This window comes from Dipodomys ordii, unplaced genomic scaffold (genome assembly GCF_000151885.1).
Source record: "Dipodomys ordii isolate 6190 unplaced genomic scaffold, Dord_2.0 Scaffold3, whole genome shotgun sequence".
NCBI classification, from domain to species: domain Eukaryota; kingdom Metazoa; phylum Chordata; class Mammalia; order Rodentia; family Heteromyidae; genus Dipodomys; species Dipodomys ordii.
This window is the reverse complement of record NW_012267219.1, coordinates 33,828,175-33,843,540: the sequence shown is the minus strand read 5'-3', so window position 1 is coordinate 33,843,540 and position 15,366 is coordinate 33,828,175. Positions and strand designations below refer to the sequence as shown.

General features: G+C 43.3%; 1 protein-coding gene across 1 annotated transcript in view; it reads right to left on the bottom strand.

Annotated features, from left to right (window-relative positions):
- Dram1 (DNA-damage regulated autophagy modulator 1) overlaps positions 1-15,355 on the bottom strand; it is a 40,785-nt gene extending 25,430 nt beyond the window's left edge. Inside the window, exons 1-2 of the mRNA XM_013023277.1 lie at positions 15,201-15,355; positions 985-1,052 (exon numbers count right to left, since the gene is read on the bottom strand). Coding sequence (XP_012878731.1) covers positions 985-1,052; positions 15,201-15,331 — 199 coding nt within the window. The 5' untranslated portion in view covers positions 15,332-15,355. The remainder of the gene's footprint in view (positions 1-984; positions 1,053-15,200) is intronic.
- Positions 15,356-15,366: the final 11 nt, after the last annotated feature.

Below are 15,366 nucleotides of genomic sequence, written 5' to 3'. Positions count from 1 at the left end.
GCCTATATGCCTCTACTTCTGGCTGTGTGTGTGTGTGTGTGTGTGTGTGTGTGTGTGTGTGCGTGCCCGTGTGTGCGCGCCTGTGCACCTATAGTAGGGCTTGAACTCAGGGTCTGGGCACTGTCACTGAGATTTGGTTTTGCTCAAGGCTAGTGCCCTCCCATTTGAGCCACAGCTCCACTTCAAGCATTCTGGTGGTTAATTGCAGATAAGAGACTCAGACTTTCCCGCTCAGGCTAACTTCAAATCTCAGTCCTGAGATCTCAGCTTCCTGAGTAGTTAGGGTTACGAGTGTGAGCTATCAGCACCTAGCGGACAGGACATTCTAATCAGCAGCACAGGTGATTTTCTTGTAAGCTGCCTTCAGAACAGACTTGGAGAAATAGTGCCTTCTGGGGCTGGGAGGGTGGCTCAGTGGTAGAGTGCTTGCCTTGCATGCATGAGGCCCTGGGTTCGATTCCTCAGCACCACATAAGCAGAAATAAGCCAGAAGTGGTGCTGTGGCCCAAGTGGTAGAGGGCTAGCCTTGAGCTGAAGAGCTGAGGGACAGTGCCCAGGCCTAGAGTTCAGGCCCCATGACCGACCAAAAAAAAAAAAAGAAAGAAAGAAAGAAATAGTGCCTTCTGCATTAACTTACAGAGCACCTTAGCTATAAATCAGTTTTAAAAGCCCAATTATACTTAAATTCCACTGAAAGGGTTGGGGGTTTAAAACCACCTTTCAGCAAATCCTGTGTGTAATTTCCACATGAAATGGATAGATCTACAGTGAGGCTATACAGTATTTTGGATTTCTACAGACTTTTGTTTCTCAATGTAGTCCTATTACTTAGTAGTACTTTGACATTACTCCTCAAAGTAGTAGCTATGAAAGTTGTGCTTTTACAAATACACAAGCTATAAATAAGATATTGTACTTCCCTTTGGGCTGTTAATAGTTATTGTTAATAATAACTTCATTTGTTAATGATAATTGCACACTTACCGAGAAAGGCAGAGAAGTTTATCATAAATCCAAAAATTCCACTCTCTGGCGGTGTTGTTCCTGTATCACTGGGAAAGAGAAGAAATGTCTAGCTTACTAACAAAGATATTCAGTTCACACCTTGGGACACGTAATTGGTAAGTTTTGTATTCTTTTTTCTTCTGGGTAACTATCCACTTTTATCCCTGAAAGTACAGCCTGAGTTTGTCTCAATGTATTTTCATATGGATTCTAAAAAAACTAAATCTTATTCTTTATCATGAGACTGCATTTGAATCCAGGAGCTGGTGGCTCACGCCTACAATCTTAGCTACTCAGGAGGCTGGTATCTGACGACTGAGGAACAAACCAGCCCAAGCAGAAAAACCTGAGAGATTTATTTCCAATCAACCAGCAAAAGCTGAAAGTTGGATGTGTGGCTCTAGTGGTAAAGCACCAACCTTGAGCAGAAAAGCATAGGGATAGCATAAGGCTGAGTTCAAGCCCTTGTACCAGTACACATATACAAAAGAAAATGTTAGTGGGGCATAGGTGACTCATGCCTATAATTCTATCTACTCAGAAGGCTGAGATCTGAGTTTTATGGTTTGAAGCTAGTCTGAGCACTCTTATCTCCAATTAACTACCAAAAACCCTGGAGTGGACCAGTGGCTCAAGTGGCAGAATGCTAGCCTTGATTTAAAAAGCTTAGGAAGCTGGCTCTCACCTTCTACTCCTAGCTACTCAGGAGTCTGAGACCTGAGGATTCTGGTTCACACTAGAATGGTCAGGAAAGCCCCTGAGACTTTTTTTTTTTTTTTTGCTCAGTCGTGGGGCTTGAACTATGGGCATGGGCACTGTCCCTGAGCAATTCAGCTCAAGGTGAGTGCTCTACCACTTGAGCCACAGCACCACTTCTGGTTTTCTGGAGGTTAATTGGAGATAAGAGTCTCAAGGGGCATTCCTGCCCTGTCTGGTTTTGAACAGCGATCCTAAGATCTCAGCCTCCTAAGTAGCTAGGATTACAGGCATAAGCCACTAGTGGCTGCTTAGTGAGACTCTTATCTCCAGTTAACCACCAGAAAACCAGAAGTAGAACTGTACACAGCTTAAAGTGGTAGAACTCTAGCCTTGCATGAAAGATCTCAGCGACAGCACCCAGGCCTTGAGTTCCAGTCCCATGAATGAATGAATGAGTGAAAAACAAAAACAAAAAACAAAAAAAACAAAAAAGCTCAAGGGCAGGTCCCACCCCAGGATCAGCACCAAAAAAAAAAAAAAAGTTTGTGATATCAGAATAACTTAAACCTTCATTCTTAGTGAAGAACTGAGTAAATGTTGAAAATTAAAAACTGAAATCAAGAAGTGGCACTGTGGTTCAAGTGGCAGAGCACTAGCCTTGAGCAAAAGAGCTTAGGGACAGCGCCCCAGGCCAAGAAGAGTTTAATCCCCAGGAACATACAAAAGCAAACAAAAAAACATGATTAATCTCTGAACAATAACAAGTGCTCTTATGATAAATTACTTTAACAAAAGCAGGGTTCTATGAAAAAAAAAACCACTTCAGGTACAGTTTACCAGTCCGTTAGACTATTTGCAAAATGGTAATGAACGTGTTGTGAATGTTTTCTATTCAGGAATGTCAGGTTTTAAATGCTTACATTGCTCAAACTGCTCACCGGTCACTTTTCCCCTTGAAAACCACTAGCAAAAGAGCTCCCAACAGGAAACAGCATGTACCCGGTTCTGAGTGTTTCCACATATAAAAATAGCTCTGAAATTTCAGTGTTGAAAACTGATCACATTGCAAAGATGCACTTCAGTGTGAAGCAGCCCACAAGAGGCCCGAGTGTGCTACACGCGAGAATGTTCTCAGACTGGTGAACACTTTCCATTTCAAGAGTGTGGCGGGATACACCGGGTGGGTGGGGGCAGCGGGCTATGAGGCATGGCAAAGGGAGCCAGGGATTCAGAGATGCGCATTGTGTTACTGAACAGTGAACGGCTTGATTAGAAGCACAGAGGCACTGCTGGCTTTGCTTTAAGCCTCGCTTCTTCTATAAGCTGTACACATAGCCGCAGCATTCTGTCCTTGACCTTGCCTGCTCTGCCAGATGCTTAAATATACACTCTGAGAACTGCACAGAATAGCTTAAAGAAAAGATGCTTATCTTGGCCTCCAAACTTGTGAGTCCTTACCAATTCTTTGGTGAACACACACTCCTCAAAGTCAAAATTTGGGCTATCATCATGCCAGTCACTCAGTGTGAGAGCATGTCAATACCAGCTGAGCCAACACACCGTGGGAATAAGGCCTTCAGGATATGAGAAGGAGGGCTGGGAAGGTGGCTCAGTGGTAGAGTGCTTGCCTCGCGTGCACGAGGCCCTGGGTTCGATTCCTCAGTGCCACATAAGCAGAAAAAGCCGCAAGTGGTGCTGTGGCTCAAGTGGTAGAGCGCTAGCCTTGAGCTGAAGAGCTCAGAAACAGCACCAAACAAGCCCAGAGTTCAAACCCCATGTCTGACAAAAAAAAAAAAAAGATTTATATATATATATATATATATATATGAGAAGGGACCAGTGCGCACCTTTGCTCCATCTAGGAAGGTAAAAACTAGAGAAGCACTTAACGCTTCTCAGTAGAATCTCACTGTGAAATCTTTCTTGACAAATAAACAGCAATGTAAATCTGATTTTTCTCTTTGGGATTGCAGAAGGGTCCGTGACTCTCATTCCTATACCTTTGCTCTAGAGCCCTGGTTATACAGCAGTAAAACGGGTTCATGACCAATCAATTAAACCACTGTTTGTTTGACTTTTTTTGAGCCATGGCTCCATAAATAACTATAAAGTTTATCAACAATACTGGTTTGAGTCACATATTCATCAACAAAATACTTGTTAGATACTATCTGGTTACAGTTTCCCAAATTACACCTAAGCTATGACAGGTAAGAATAGTTGGCATTTGTGATTTATTTCCACTAAATGAGGAACATGTAGACTAATAATCAGAGTTGTAATTTTGCTTAAGAATGTTGCATAGTGCTCATCTTATATCAGCCAGGGGCAAAACAATCTGTGCCTTTGCCTGGTTCATGCCTTGGACACACATGGAAAAAAAAAAAGAATGTTGCATAGCTGGGCACTGGTGGCTCACACTTGTAATCCTAGCTAATCGAGGAGTTAAGACTAGACCTGATGATCAAGGTTCAAAGCCAGTCTGGGCAGGAAAGTCTGTAAGACTCTTATCTCCAATAAAGTCCTCCTTCCTCCAAAAATAAGCTGGAGTGGAGCTGTGGCTCATGTGGTAGAGCTCTAGCCTTGAGCACACAGAAGCTCAGGGACAGCGCCCAGGTTGGGGAGAGGAGGGAGGGTTCCATATGCTGAGTTCAGTGGCTCACCCCTGTAACCCGAGATACTCAGGAGGCTGAGATCTGAGGATCACTGTTTGAAGCCAGCCCAGGCAGGAAAGTCCTAGAGACTCATATTTCCAATTAACTACCTGAAAACTGGAAGTGACGCTGAGGCTCAAAATGGTAGAGTGCTAGCCTTGAGCAAAATGAAGCTCAGGGACAGTACCCAGGCCCTGAGTTCAAGCCCTGTGACCAACAGGGCTGGGAAGACAAATCTGAGAAATGCATCTCCAATTAACCAGCAAAAAACAGGAAGTGGAAGTATGGCTCTGGCGGTAGAGTATAAGTCTTGAGCCAAAAAGCTGAGCAAGAACACACATATACACACACACAAAGAATACTGAATGAAAACTTTCCAAGTAGCAAATGAAATTTGGACATGTCTAAAGAATAGTATTTGAGCTGGAATGTGGCTTAGTGGTAGAGTGCTTGCCTCTCGTGCATGAAGCCCTAGGTTTGATTCCGCAGTATCACATAAACAGAAGTATAGAGTGGTAGAGTATAGAAGTATAGAGTGGTAGAGTACTATCCTTGGGCAAAAGCAGCTCCAGGACAATGCCCAGGCCCTGAGTTCATGCCCCATGACTGGCCAAAAAAAAAAAAAAAAAAGAATAGTATTGCTGACAGGTGGCTCACACCTGTAATCCTAATTACTCAGGAGGCTGAGATCTGAGGATGGGGGTTCAAAGCTGGCCAAGGCAGAAAAGTCATTTTGAGACACTTATCTCCAATTAACCACCCAAAACCTCAAAGTATACCTAAGTTATATGTACTGCTACAATGTTTTATGTAAGAGACTTGAGAATGCAAGCATTCTTGCACTTTAGTATTGATAGGCATTCCTGGACTCCATCCCCCAGAGATACCAAGGGATGACTGTTGTTTAATTGCCATAGCTGTATCTCGGTGCTTGATTTAGGGAACTGCAGAAAAGGCAAAACTAGTTGCATCTTAATCTGTCAGTAATCTCTCTGCCCAGCTCCTACCATACCCATTTGTTTTCCCAATAGGGTTGAGCTTGTAGCCCAACCCACCACCTCTCCTGACCTCCTCCTAAGGGAGGTGCTCTGGACTCTAATGGGGATGATAGAAGTCATGCATTTTCTCCTATCTTAGAAGCTGTTGAGGCTGTTCTATGTACACAGTTGTTTTGTGGTACATTGTGACTGGGAAATCATTTATGTAAACATCTCCTGTTTACATTTCCACAAGTGAAGCCAACTGTGGAAAATTCCAAGTTGTTTGTAGAACATCATTCTCCAAACTAATTTATGGTGTTCAGGTGGTTCCTAATCATGTATGCTTACAGAAATGAAACAATACGAGGCCACGTGCCTGCTAATGGAAGACTTTCCCAAATTTGGACAACTGTTGATCTAGGATTACAAGCATGAGCCAGTGGTACCCAGCAATGTTACATTTTACTAGAAATATCTAATAAAATAGGCTAATTTATGGCAGCTTCACTCAGAGATGACTTCTAGAATGGGAGGCACTCTCTACTTTTTTTTGTCGGTCGTTGGGCTTGAACTCTGGTACTGGGTGCTGTCCCTCAGCTCTTCAGCTCAAGGCAAGCACTCTACCACTTGATCCACAGGACCACTTCCGGTTTTCTGGTGGTTAATTGGAGATGAGAGTCTCGCAGACTTTCCTGCCCTGGCTGGCTTTGAACCTCGATCCTAAGATCTCAGCCTCCTGAGTAGCTAGGATTACAGGCATGAGCCACCAGCAGCCAGCCATTCTCTATTTTTAACTCCAAAAAGTTTCCCAACCATTGGGCTGGGAAGTTGGCTCAGTGGTAGAGTGCTTGCCTTGTATGTATGAGGCCCTGGGTTCGATTCCTCAGCACCACATAAGCAAAAAGAAAAAAGCCGGAAGTGGCGCTGTGGCTCAAGTAGAGCGCTAGCCTTGAGCTGAAGAACTGAGGGACAGCGTTCAGGCCCAGAGTTCAGGCCCCACGACCGGACCCAAAAAACAAAAAAAAAAGATTTCCAACCAGGTACCAGTGGCTCATGCCTGTAATCCTAGCCATTCAGGAGGTTGAAGTATGAGGATCACAGTTCCCAGCCAGCCTGGGCAGGAAATTCTGTTCAACTTTTATCTTCAACTAAACACCAAAGAGCCAGAAGTGGGGTTGTGGCTCAAGTGGTAGAGTGCTAGACTTAAGCCAAAAAAAAGCTCAAGGACAGTGCTCAAACCTCAGGACTAGCACAATAGCATCTGTGTCTCCATTTCTGTACCTCTCTCTGCTCTGAGTCATTCACTCATAGCATCCTAGGAATCCAGGAAGGATAGGATTGGTCTGGTAACATCTTTACAGACAGAGAGAGATGGAGAAAACTTCCATAAGGAAAGGACAGCACAACCTCTTACAGAACAGGCCAACTGCAGGCAACAAAGACTTGTCTATCCTGACCAGATTTCTTCTCTTAAATGATCTCAGTGACACTAAAGTTTTCTCAAATCTAGTTGATGGATCCACCAGGCCATACACTGCCCATCACTGTGGTCACACACATTACACACAAGTTTGCCTCTTACCCAAGTTCTTTCTCTATTTCAACCTAAAGCTCACTGTAGCCTGAAAGATGGGCTAAAGTGCTTACTTTTGACTTTTCCTGTGATATGCTTGTAGCTACTCATAAAGCTCTTCTCTCTGCCATTCACCATTATTTGTGTCTCTCTATTTGGCAAAGTGGGGAGAGTGGCCACACCTGAGGTGGAACCCCTGGGAGATGGGATTTTTGGCCTCCAGTTTCAACTACAAAGGAAATATTAGAGAAGACAGGGAGCAAAACTGTGCTTCAGAATGTGGGCATGGCCTCATAAAGATCTAAATCAATCCTTTGAAGCTTTTACTGTTCTTGACTTTTATATTCTTGTAATTTATGGTTTCATAATACATACTGAAATATCATATTATGCTAAATTTATTGTTAAATTGTATTGTTTAAAATTTATTTAAAATTTAAAATGTATTATTTAACTTGTTAAGTTTAGTATTAAGTTTAGTAATGTCTGGACCGACAAAAATAAAAATAAAAATAAATAAAAATTATGCAAGCAAAAGTCTTACAAACACCTTACCTACTCTCACTTCCCTCTTGCATCTTTTACCACACAAATGTAACTTATATTTATTCGTTTGTTTTGGGTGCTGGGGATTGAACCAAGGACCTGCGATTGGACTTTGTTTCTTGGTTTGTGAATTTGTTTGCTTCTTTGCATCAATGGGGCTGGAATCCAGGGCCTCATTCTCACAGCTAGTGCTCCAGCACTGGGGCTATACCTCCACGCCCAACTTATTTGCTGGTTAATTGAAAATTAACCAGTCGGCTCCAGACTAGCTCTGAGCCTTGATTCTCAGAGCTCAGTCTCCTAGATAGCTAGGATTACAGACATGAGACACCAGCGCCAGCTTGGGAGTTAATTTTGAGACCGGATCTTGCTATGTTTCCCACCCTGGAGGTACTGGTTTCCATCCCTAAACACAAGATAAATGAGTAAATGAATGAAAGAATGAATGCAAAACAACAACCGTGTAGATGTGCCATTCTTCACCCCAGCATATATATTTATAGGATAAATTTCCCACTCAGGGAAGCTCCCAACAAAGGATGTTAAATGGTGAGTGGGTCACTGAAGAGATATGAGGGAAATGCCAAAAGTTTTAGAATCCAACAAAAAGGAAAACACAACATATGAGAATCTTTGGGACACAGTAAAGGCAGTTATGAGGGGAAAGTTATATCTATGAGTGACTATATCCATTTAAGAAAAAAAAATCTCATATAAAGTGGCCTTGTGGCTCAAGTGGTAGAGCACTCACCTTGAGCTGAAGAGCTCAAGGACAGTGCCCAGGCCCAGAGTTCAAGCCCCAGGATGGACAAAAAAAATCTCATATAAATATCATGATGATGAACCTTAGACTCTTAGGAAAACAGGAACAAGCCAAACCAAATGGACAGAAAGAAATCATAAGTATTAGGGCATAAACCTATGTAATAGATACTAAAAAACCATACAAGAATCAACAAAACAAATGCTAATTCTTTGAGAACATAGACAATATCAATAATCCCTTAGGAGCCAGCCTGACCAAAAGGAGAAAAGAAATCACCCAAATAAACAAAATTAGGGATAAAAGAAGAATATTATAACAAGCATAATTCAGAACATTGTGAAGAAATACTTTGCAAACCTTTACTTAGACTAGAAAAATGTAGCAAGATGAATGCATTCCTAGAAAACCTCAACATACCAAAATGGAAGTAAGAGAATATAAACCATTGTAACAGAGCTATCACAAGTAATGAAATTAAAATGGCAATGAAGAATAGGCTGGGATACAGTTCATGGCAAAGCACTTGCCAAGCAAGTACAACTTCCTGGCTTCCATCTGCAGCACCAAAAAGAAAAAAGACCCCCAAAAAATCCCAAGAAAGAAAAATCCATGACCCAATGGATACACAGCTGAATTCTATAGGACCTTTATTTAAAAAAAAAAAAAAAAAGGGCTGGGAAGGTGGCTCAGTGGTAGAGCGCTTGCCTTGCATGCATGAGGCCCTCGGTTCGATTCCTCAGCACCACATAAGCAAAAAGAAAAGAGCTCTAAGTGGCGCTGTGGCTCAAGTGGTAGAGCGCTAGCCTTGAGCTGAAGAGCTGAGGGACAGCGCCCAGGCCCAGAGTTCAGGCCCCACAACTGGACCCAAAAAAAAAAAAGAGGAAAAAAATCACCAATACTCCTCAAACTTTTCAGGAAATATAAAAGTCATTCTATAAAACCAGAACTAAACTCGAGAACTACAGACAAATCTCTTTGTTGAACATAGATGCAAAACTCCTTAATAAAATCCTTGTTAACCAAAATTAACAGCTAATAAAAAAAAATCATGCACCATGACCAAATTGATTTCATCCCAGAGATGCAAGATTGATTGATTCAATATGTAAAAATCAGTAAACGTAACACAGCTCATTAACAGAATCAAGGACAAGAATCACATGATCATCTCAATAGATAAAAAGCCTTTAACAAATCCAACATTACTTTGTTTATGTTAAAGGTTCTGGAGAAAATAGGAATACAAGTATCATACCTCAAGATAATTAAGGTTATATATGACAAATCTTCAGCCAACATCACACTAAGTAGTGAAAAACTGCAACAGTTTCCTCTTAAAATCACGTACAAAACAAGAGCCCACTCCTCCCACTCCTATTCAGTCTGAAGCCTAGGGAGAGCAACAAGCTAGAGAAGACATACAAGGGACTGAACTGGGACTGAAGAAGTCAAATATTCCCTGTCTGCAAATGATATATCTACAGGATCCTAAAAACTCCACCACCAGAACTCTTAGAGCTGATAGACACCTTTGGATACACATATAGAGATAGATAGATATAGATATAGTACACAAAAATTAGTAGCTTTTCTATATGCCAACAGTGAACAGATAGAGAAGAAAATAAGGATAGCAATCCCATTCACAGTAGCCTCAAAAAAAATTCTTAGTAATGGACAAGGAATGTGGCTTAGTGGTAGAGAACTTGCTTAGCATGTGTGAGGCCCTGGGTTCAATTCCTTGATACCACCATAAATACATAAAACCCAGGAAGTGAGGTCCACCATAAAGATAACTTCAAAAGTTTGATGCCATGAGGTATAAAGAGCTCCCATGTTCATGGAATAGCATAATTAGCATAGTGAAGATAGCCATAACACCAAAGGCCACCTACACATTCAATGAATGTAATACCCAGGTCATTCATTGAGAGAGAGAGAATAATCCAAAATTCATATTAAATGACCAAATACCCAGAATAACTAAAGCAGAGGAATCACAAATCCAGACTACAAAGTTTACCACAGAGCCCTAGGAATAAAATCAGTTTGAGGGACTGGGAAGGTGACTCAATGGTACAGTGCTTGCCTCGCATGCATGAGGCCCTGAGTTCAATTCCTCAGCACCACATAAACAGAAAAGGCCAGAAGTGGCACTGTGGCTCAAGTGGTAGAGCACTATCCTTGAGCTGAAAAGCTGAGGGACAGCACCCAGGCCCAGAGTTCAGGCCCCACGACTGACCGAAAAAAAAAATCAGTTTGATAATGGCATAAAAACAGACCTGAAGACCAATGGAACAGACCAGAAGACCCAGAAATAAACCTACACTCTTAGAGCCACCTAATATTTTACAAATTAATCAAAAGTGTATGCTGAATACACAACTGGACATCCATATGCCTAAGACTGAAACTGGATCCCTGTCTGTCCTCTTGTGCTAATACCAATTCAAAGTGGATCAAAGACCGCAACATAAGACCTGAAATCTTAGACTACGATAGGGAGGAGTAGGGGTAATCCCAGAACTCAGCAGCATAGGCAAAACTTCCTGTATAGCACATCAGGGTCACAGCAAATAAAAGAAAGACTTGAGATTGTACCAAGCTAAAAAACCATCTGCAAGGCAAAGGACATAGTTACTACACTAAGAAGACAACCTACAGAATGAGAAGTCTTTGCCAGCTACACATCAGAAAACAGTCTAAAAACCAGAATATACAAGGAGCTTAAAAAAAATCAACAACCCAATTAATAACTGAACAAAGAGCTAAACATACACTTCATGATGTACATATTGCAAATAAATCCATGAAGAAATACTCAACATCTCTAGCTATAAAGGAAATGCAAATTGAAACAACACTGAGATTTTTTTTTCTCACGCAGGTTAAGAATGGTCGGTCATCATCAAGAATATAAACAGACAAAAGAGAAAGTTGCAGGGTGAAAATGTAAACTAGTGCAACCACTATGGAAATCAGTATGGCGATTCTTCAAAAAACTAAACATAGGATCTAGTGATCTAGTGTTAGCACACCAGGGTAGATCTAGTGATAGCATACTTAGGCATTTATCTGAAAGACTAAATGTCAGGATACAGCAAACATATCTGCATACCCTTGTTGATCACAGCACAGTTCAAAATAGCCAAGTTATGAAAACAACCCAGATGCCCCACAACAGATGAATGGATCATGAAATTAGGTAATTTGCTGGGAAATGGATGGATCTGGAAAATATCACATTGAGTGAAGTAAGACAGATCCAGAAAGACAAAGGATGCGTGTTTTCTACCACATGTGAATCTTAGTCCCAAAACACAACCTACTATACGATCACAGAAGCAAGATGCTTATATACACGATTAGTTCACTCATATAAAGTATATGCAAGAGTGAATCTCCACAGAGTAAGCCTTTTAAACAATAAAAGTTTATAAAATCAATAACTGAATTTGAGATTGTAAGCGTTCAGTAGTGGGAGGGAAAAAAATGAATGAAAAAGAAAATGGAATAAATACAGCCCGAATACTCGATGTACAAACATGACCAAGAAAGTAGGAGATGTGAAATGAGCTGGGGCGGGGGAGGGAAGGGACACCCAAGATTAGGGAGGGAAGGGTGGCTTTGAACAGGTAACCCTGGACACTTAGATGGGCATGCTCGATTGTAACCTCCTTACAGAACCCTTTGAAGTTCAGAAGAAAAGTTTAAAAATTTTAAAAGCTTGTAATTGTCATAGATTTTTGCCAGTATTTATATAGATACTGAAATCAATTTATCTCTACATTAGTAATGCAGGAAAGAGCCTGTTTCACCCAAATTTCACCAGTACTGTTATCAAACAATTTGTTTTCTGCTAATACAGTAGGTAAAAAAGAGCACCTAGTCAGTTGAGTTGCAATTTCAATTTTTATTTTTATTCATGAAGCTGAGCACTTTTCCATAGGTCTGAGAGCCATTTGCCTAAAGCTACAAGGACAACACATCTAATAAGAAAACTTGGGCTGGGAATGTGGTTCAGTGGTAGAGTGCTTGCCTAACATGCATGAAGACCTGGATTCGATTCCTCAGCACCACATAAACTGAAAAAGTCTGAAGTGGCGCTGTGGCTCAAGTGGTAGAGTGCTAGCCTTGAGAAAAAGAAGCTCAGGACAATGCCCAAACCTTGAGTTCAAGCCTCAAGACTGGCAAAAAAGAAAACAATGGTCTTCTTGGAAAGAGTCCCTCCTCTTTATGAATTCTGGCACTTAGTACTGTGTAAGTGGGCTGAAAACAGCATGTTATCAAAATTGCTGAACAATGCTAACAAATGAAGTGGGCTCACTCTGAGGAGTCCAAATCACTCACCAGCCCCACTAAGAAGAGACAGGCTCTCATCTGGAATAAACAGAACATTTTTCAACTCATAGAATCTTTGGAGAACTTGCATTTTTAAATTTGCTAGAAGGAGGCAGGTGCTCTGGTGAATAGTTAGACCGGATATGAGCAACCAGGAATTTAAAAACCAGGTGATCAGGACAATTCTCACCAAGGTGATATTTGAACAAACAACAGGAGAAAAAAATCTGGAGGTAGTCCAAGCTCCAGTGGCTCATGCCTGTAATCCTAGTTACTCAGGAGGCTGAGAGCCAAGGATCACAGTTCAAAGCCAGCCACGGCAGGAAAAGTCCATGAGACTCTTTAATCTCAAGAAAAAGCTGCAAGTGGCCCTGTGGCTCAAGTGGTAAAGTGCTAGCCTTGAGCTGAAGAGCTCAGGAACAACACCCAGGCCCAGAATTCAAGCCCCACCACTGACAAAAACAAACAAAAAACTGAATAATAGATAAGGTGAACAGTTCCTGGTCTGCTGAGTGAATCTGGCATTGACATCCTTCCATTTCTCACAGTTGAACCCAGGGCCTTGCACACGTCAGGCAAATGCCTTACCATTAAGCTACATCTTTGGACCCTGCATAGCTGCAGAGTGTCTGCTTCCAGCATCTTCCTTGCTTCAAAGATGTTGAGATAATCCAGAGCTACAAACTTCTCCCAGAAGCCAAGAAACCCATCAGAACCCCCCAGGTGATCATGTTTGTAGTTGGTTTATGGCTCCAGATGATAAGGGACCCCACCTAGTGACTTTTTCTCTTAGAGTTAGCTATTCCTGAAGATTTGTTCAATGTTCAGCTCATTCCTGGAAATATCTCCTGGGCGGTTCACCGAGTCTGCTCATTTCCCATTTGACTGTCTCCTGTTTCCTGTTCACGTTGGAACACAGTTCATCACCAACCACCTCAGGATACTACAAAGACTGAAACTTCACCTCCCTTGGGCTGATTAATACCCATCACGCTTATGCCCCGGACCTTTCCCTTTAAGACACACAGTTGTTATTTTCTCCATGTCAAGGACTTTAGGGAAGACCAGCTCTTTGACTCACATCACAGAGGAACTATCTCGTTCCAGAAATGAGGGGAGGTAGCCAGGCACTAGAGGCTCCCACCTGTAATCCTAGCTACTCAGGAGGCTGAGATCTGGGGATCAGTCCAATCACAGGAAAAGTCAAAGTGGCACTGTGGCTAGCCTTGAGCTTAAGGAGAGGGGCGGAGGGAGGAGATGGGAAATGGTGGACCATGGGAATAAAATGAGTCATGAAAAATCAAGGCCAGGATTTTTGGGGGGACAGGAGACCAGCTGGCAAGGTCTTCCTCTTTGTACAGAACATTCCCCCCCCCCATGGATAAAACCACCACTTCCACTACAGATTGGCTACTGTATCCTTTTCTCTATTCATTGTTTTCTTCCTTGCAGCTTTATACTTCTCTTGTGTTAAGTGTATTATGTGTGTGTGTGCAAGTGTGTGTGCACAGCTCCACTTCTGACTTTTTGCTAGTTAATAGGAGATAAGTGTCTCGGACTGGCTTTGAAACATGATCCTCAGCTCTTGGCCTCCGGTTTAGCTAGGTGTGAGTCACCAGCGAGCACAGGACAGAGCCACAATTGAATCGGCTTGGTGAAGGAGAGGTCTTACAATTAATCTCTGCCTCCAAGTGGTAACACATCTTGGCTGTCACCGATCTCAGTAACCAAGGCAGAGGAGAGGGAATCCCATTGGCTAGAGATGGTTGGGTCAGGCCAGCTGTGGTGGCTGCACACTGTAATCTCAGCCAGTGGAGGCTGAGGAAGATCTTGAGTTGGAGGCCAGCCTGGGATTCACAGCAGGGCTGTCTCAGAAAATAAGAGAAAGGGAATGGAGAAAAAAGGAAAGGGAAAGAGAAAAGAAAGGGGGGGGGAGGAAGAGAGGAGGAGGGAGGGGGAGGGAAAAGATGGCAGGGCCCTCGTGAGGGTTAATGGATGCATCTTGCAAGGCTTGGAACTGTAATCTGTGCACTAATATCACACCACGGTCTCTGGCTCTAGGAAAGGCACCACCTCGGGAAAGGCTGGAGACAGAGACACGGAGGAAGGGGGTGGGGGAGATCAAGTGGTAAAATTAGGAAAGAGATGTCATGGGCTGGGAAGGTGGGCTCTGTGGTAGAGTGCTTGCCTTGCATGCATGAAGCCCTGGGTTCGATTCCTCAGCACCCCATACACAGAAAAAGCCAGAAGTGGTGCTGTGGCTCTAGTGGTGGAGGTGCTAGCCTTGAGCAAGCAGCTCAGGGACAGAGCCCAGGCCCTAAGTTCAAGCCCCAGGACTGGCAAGAGATGTCACAAGCTGCAAACTTGGGAGAGCTCTGGTCCCAGAGGCGCCGCCCTCGGGAAGTGTTGGGCAGCTCGGGCCCAGCGCGCGCGGGGGGAACTTCAGCCAAACTCCCAGGGACCTGGAGGTGGGATCTTGGGTGCGAATTCTACCTGCTGCGTTTGCCACCCAACCTCTCATGGGTTCCCCCCCCCATCCCCCCCCGCTCTCCGGGGTCAGGACCTCAGTCCGACTCTGACCCTGGCCTCGACTTCCCCGGCTCCGCCTCCCTTCCCCCACCTCCCCCCCCTCTCACCTGATGTAAGGGAGGAAGGGGTTGACGTGCCCGGAGAGCACGGCCACTACGTAGGAGATAATGAAGGCGGCCGACGACCAGGTCACCAGGAGGAAGGGGACGAAGGCCATGCCCTTCAGGAAGCACAGCATCGCGCCGCGGCGGCGGGACGCCGACCGGCCGGAGG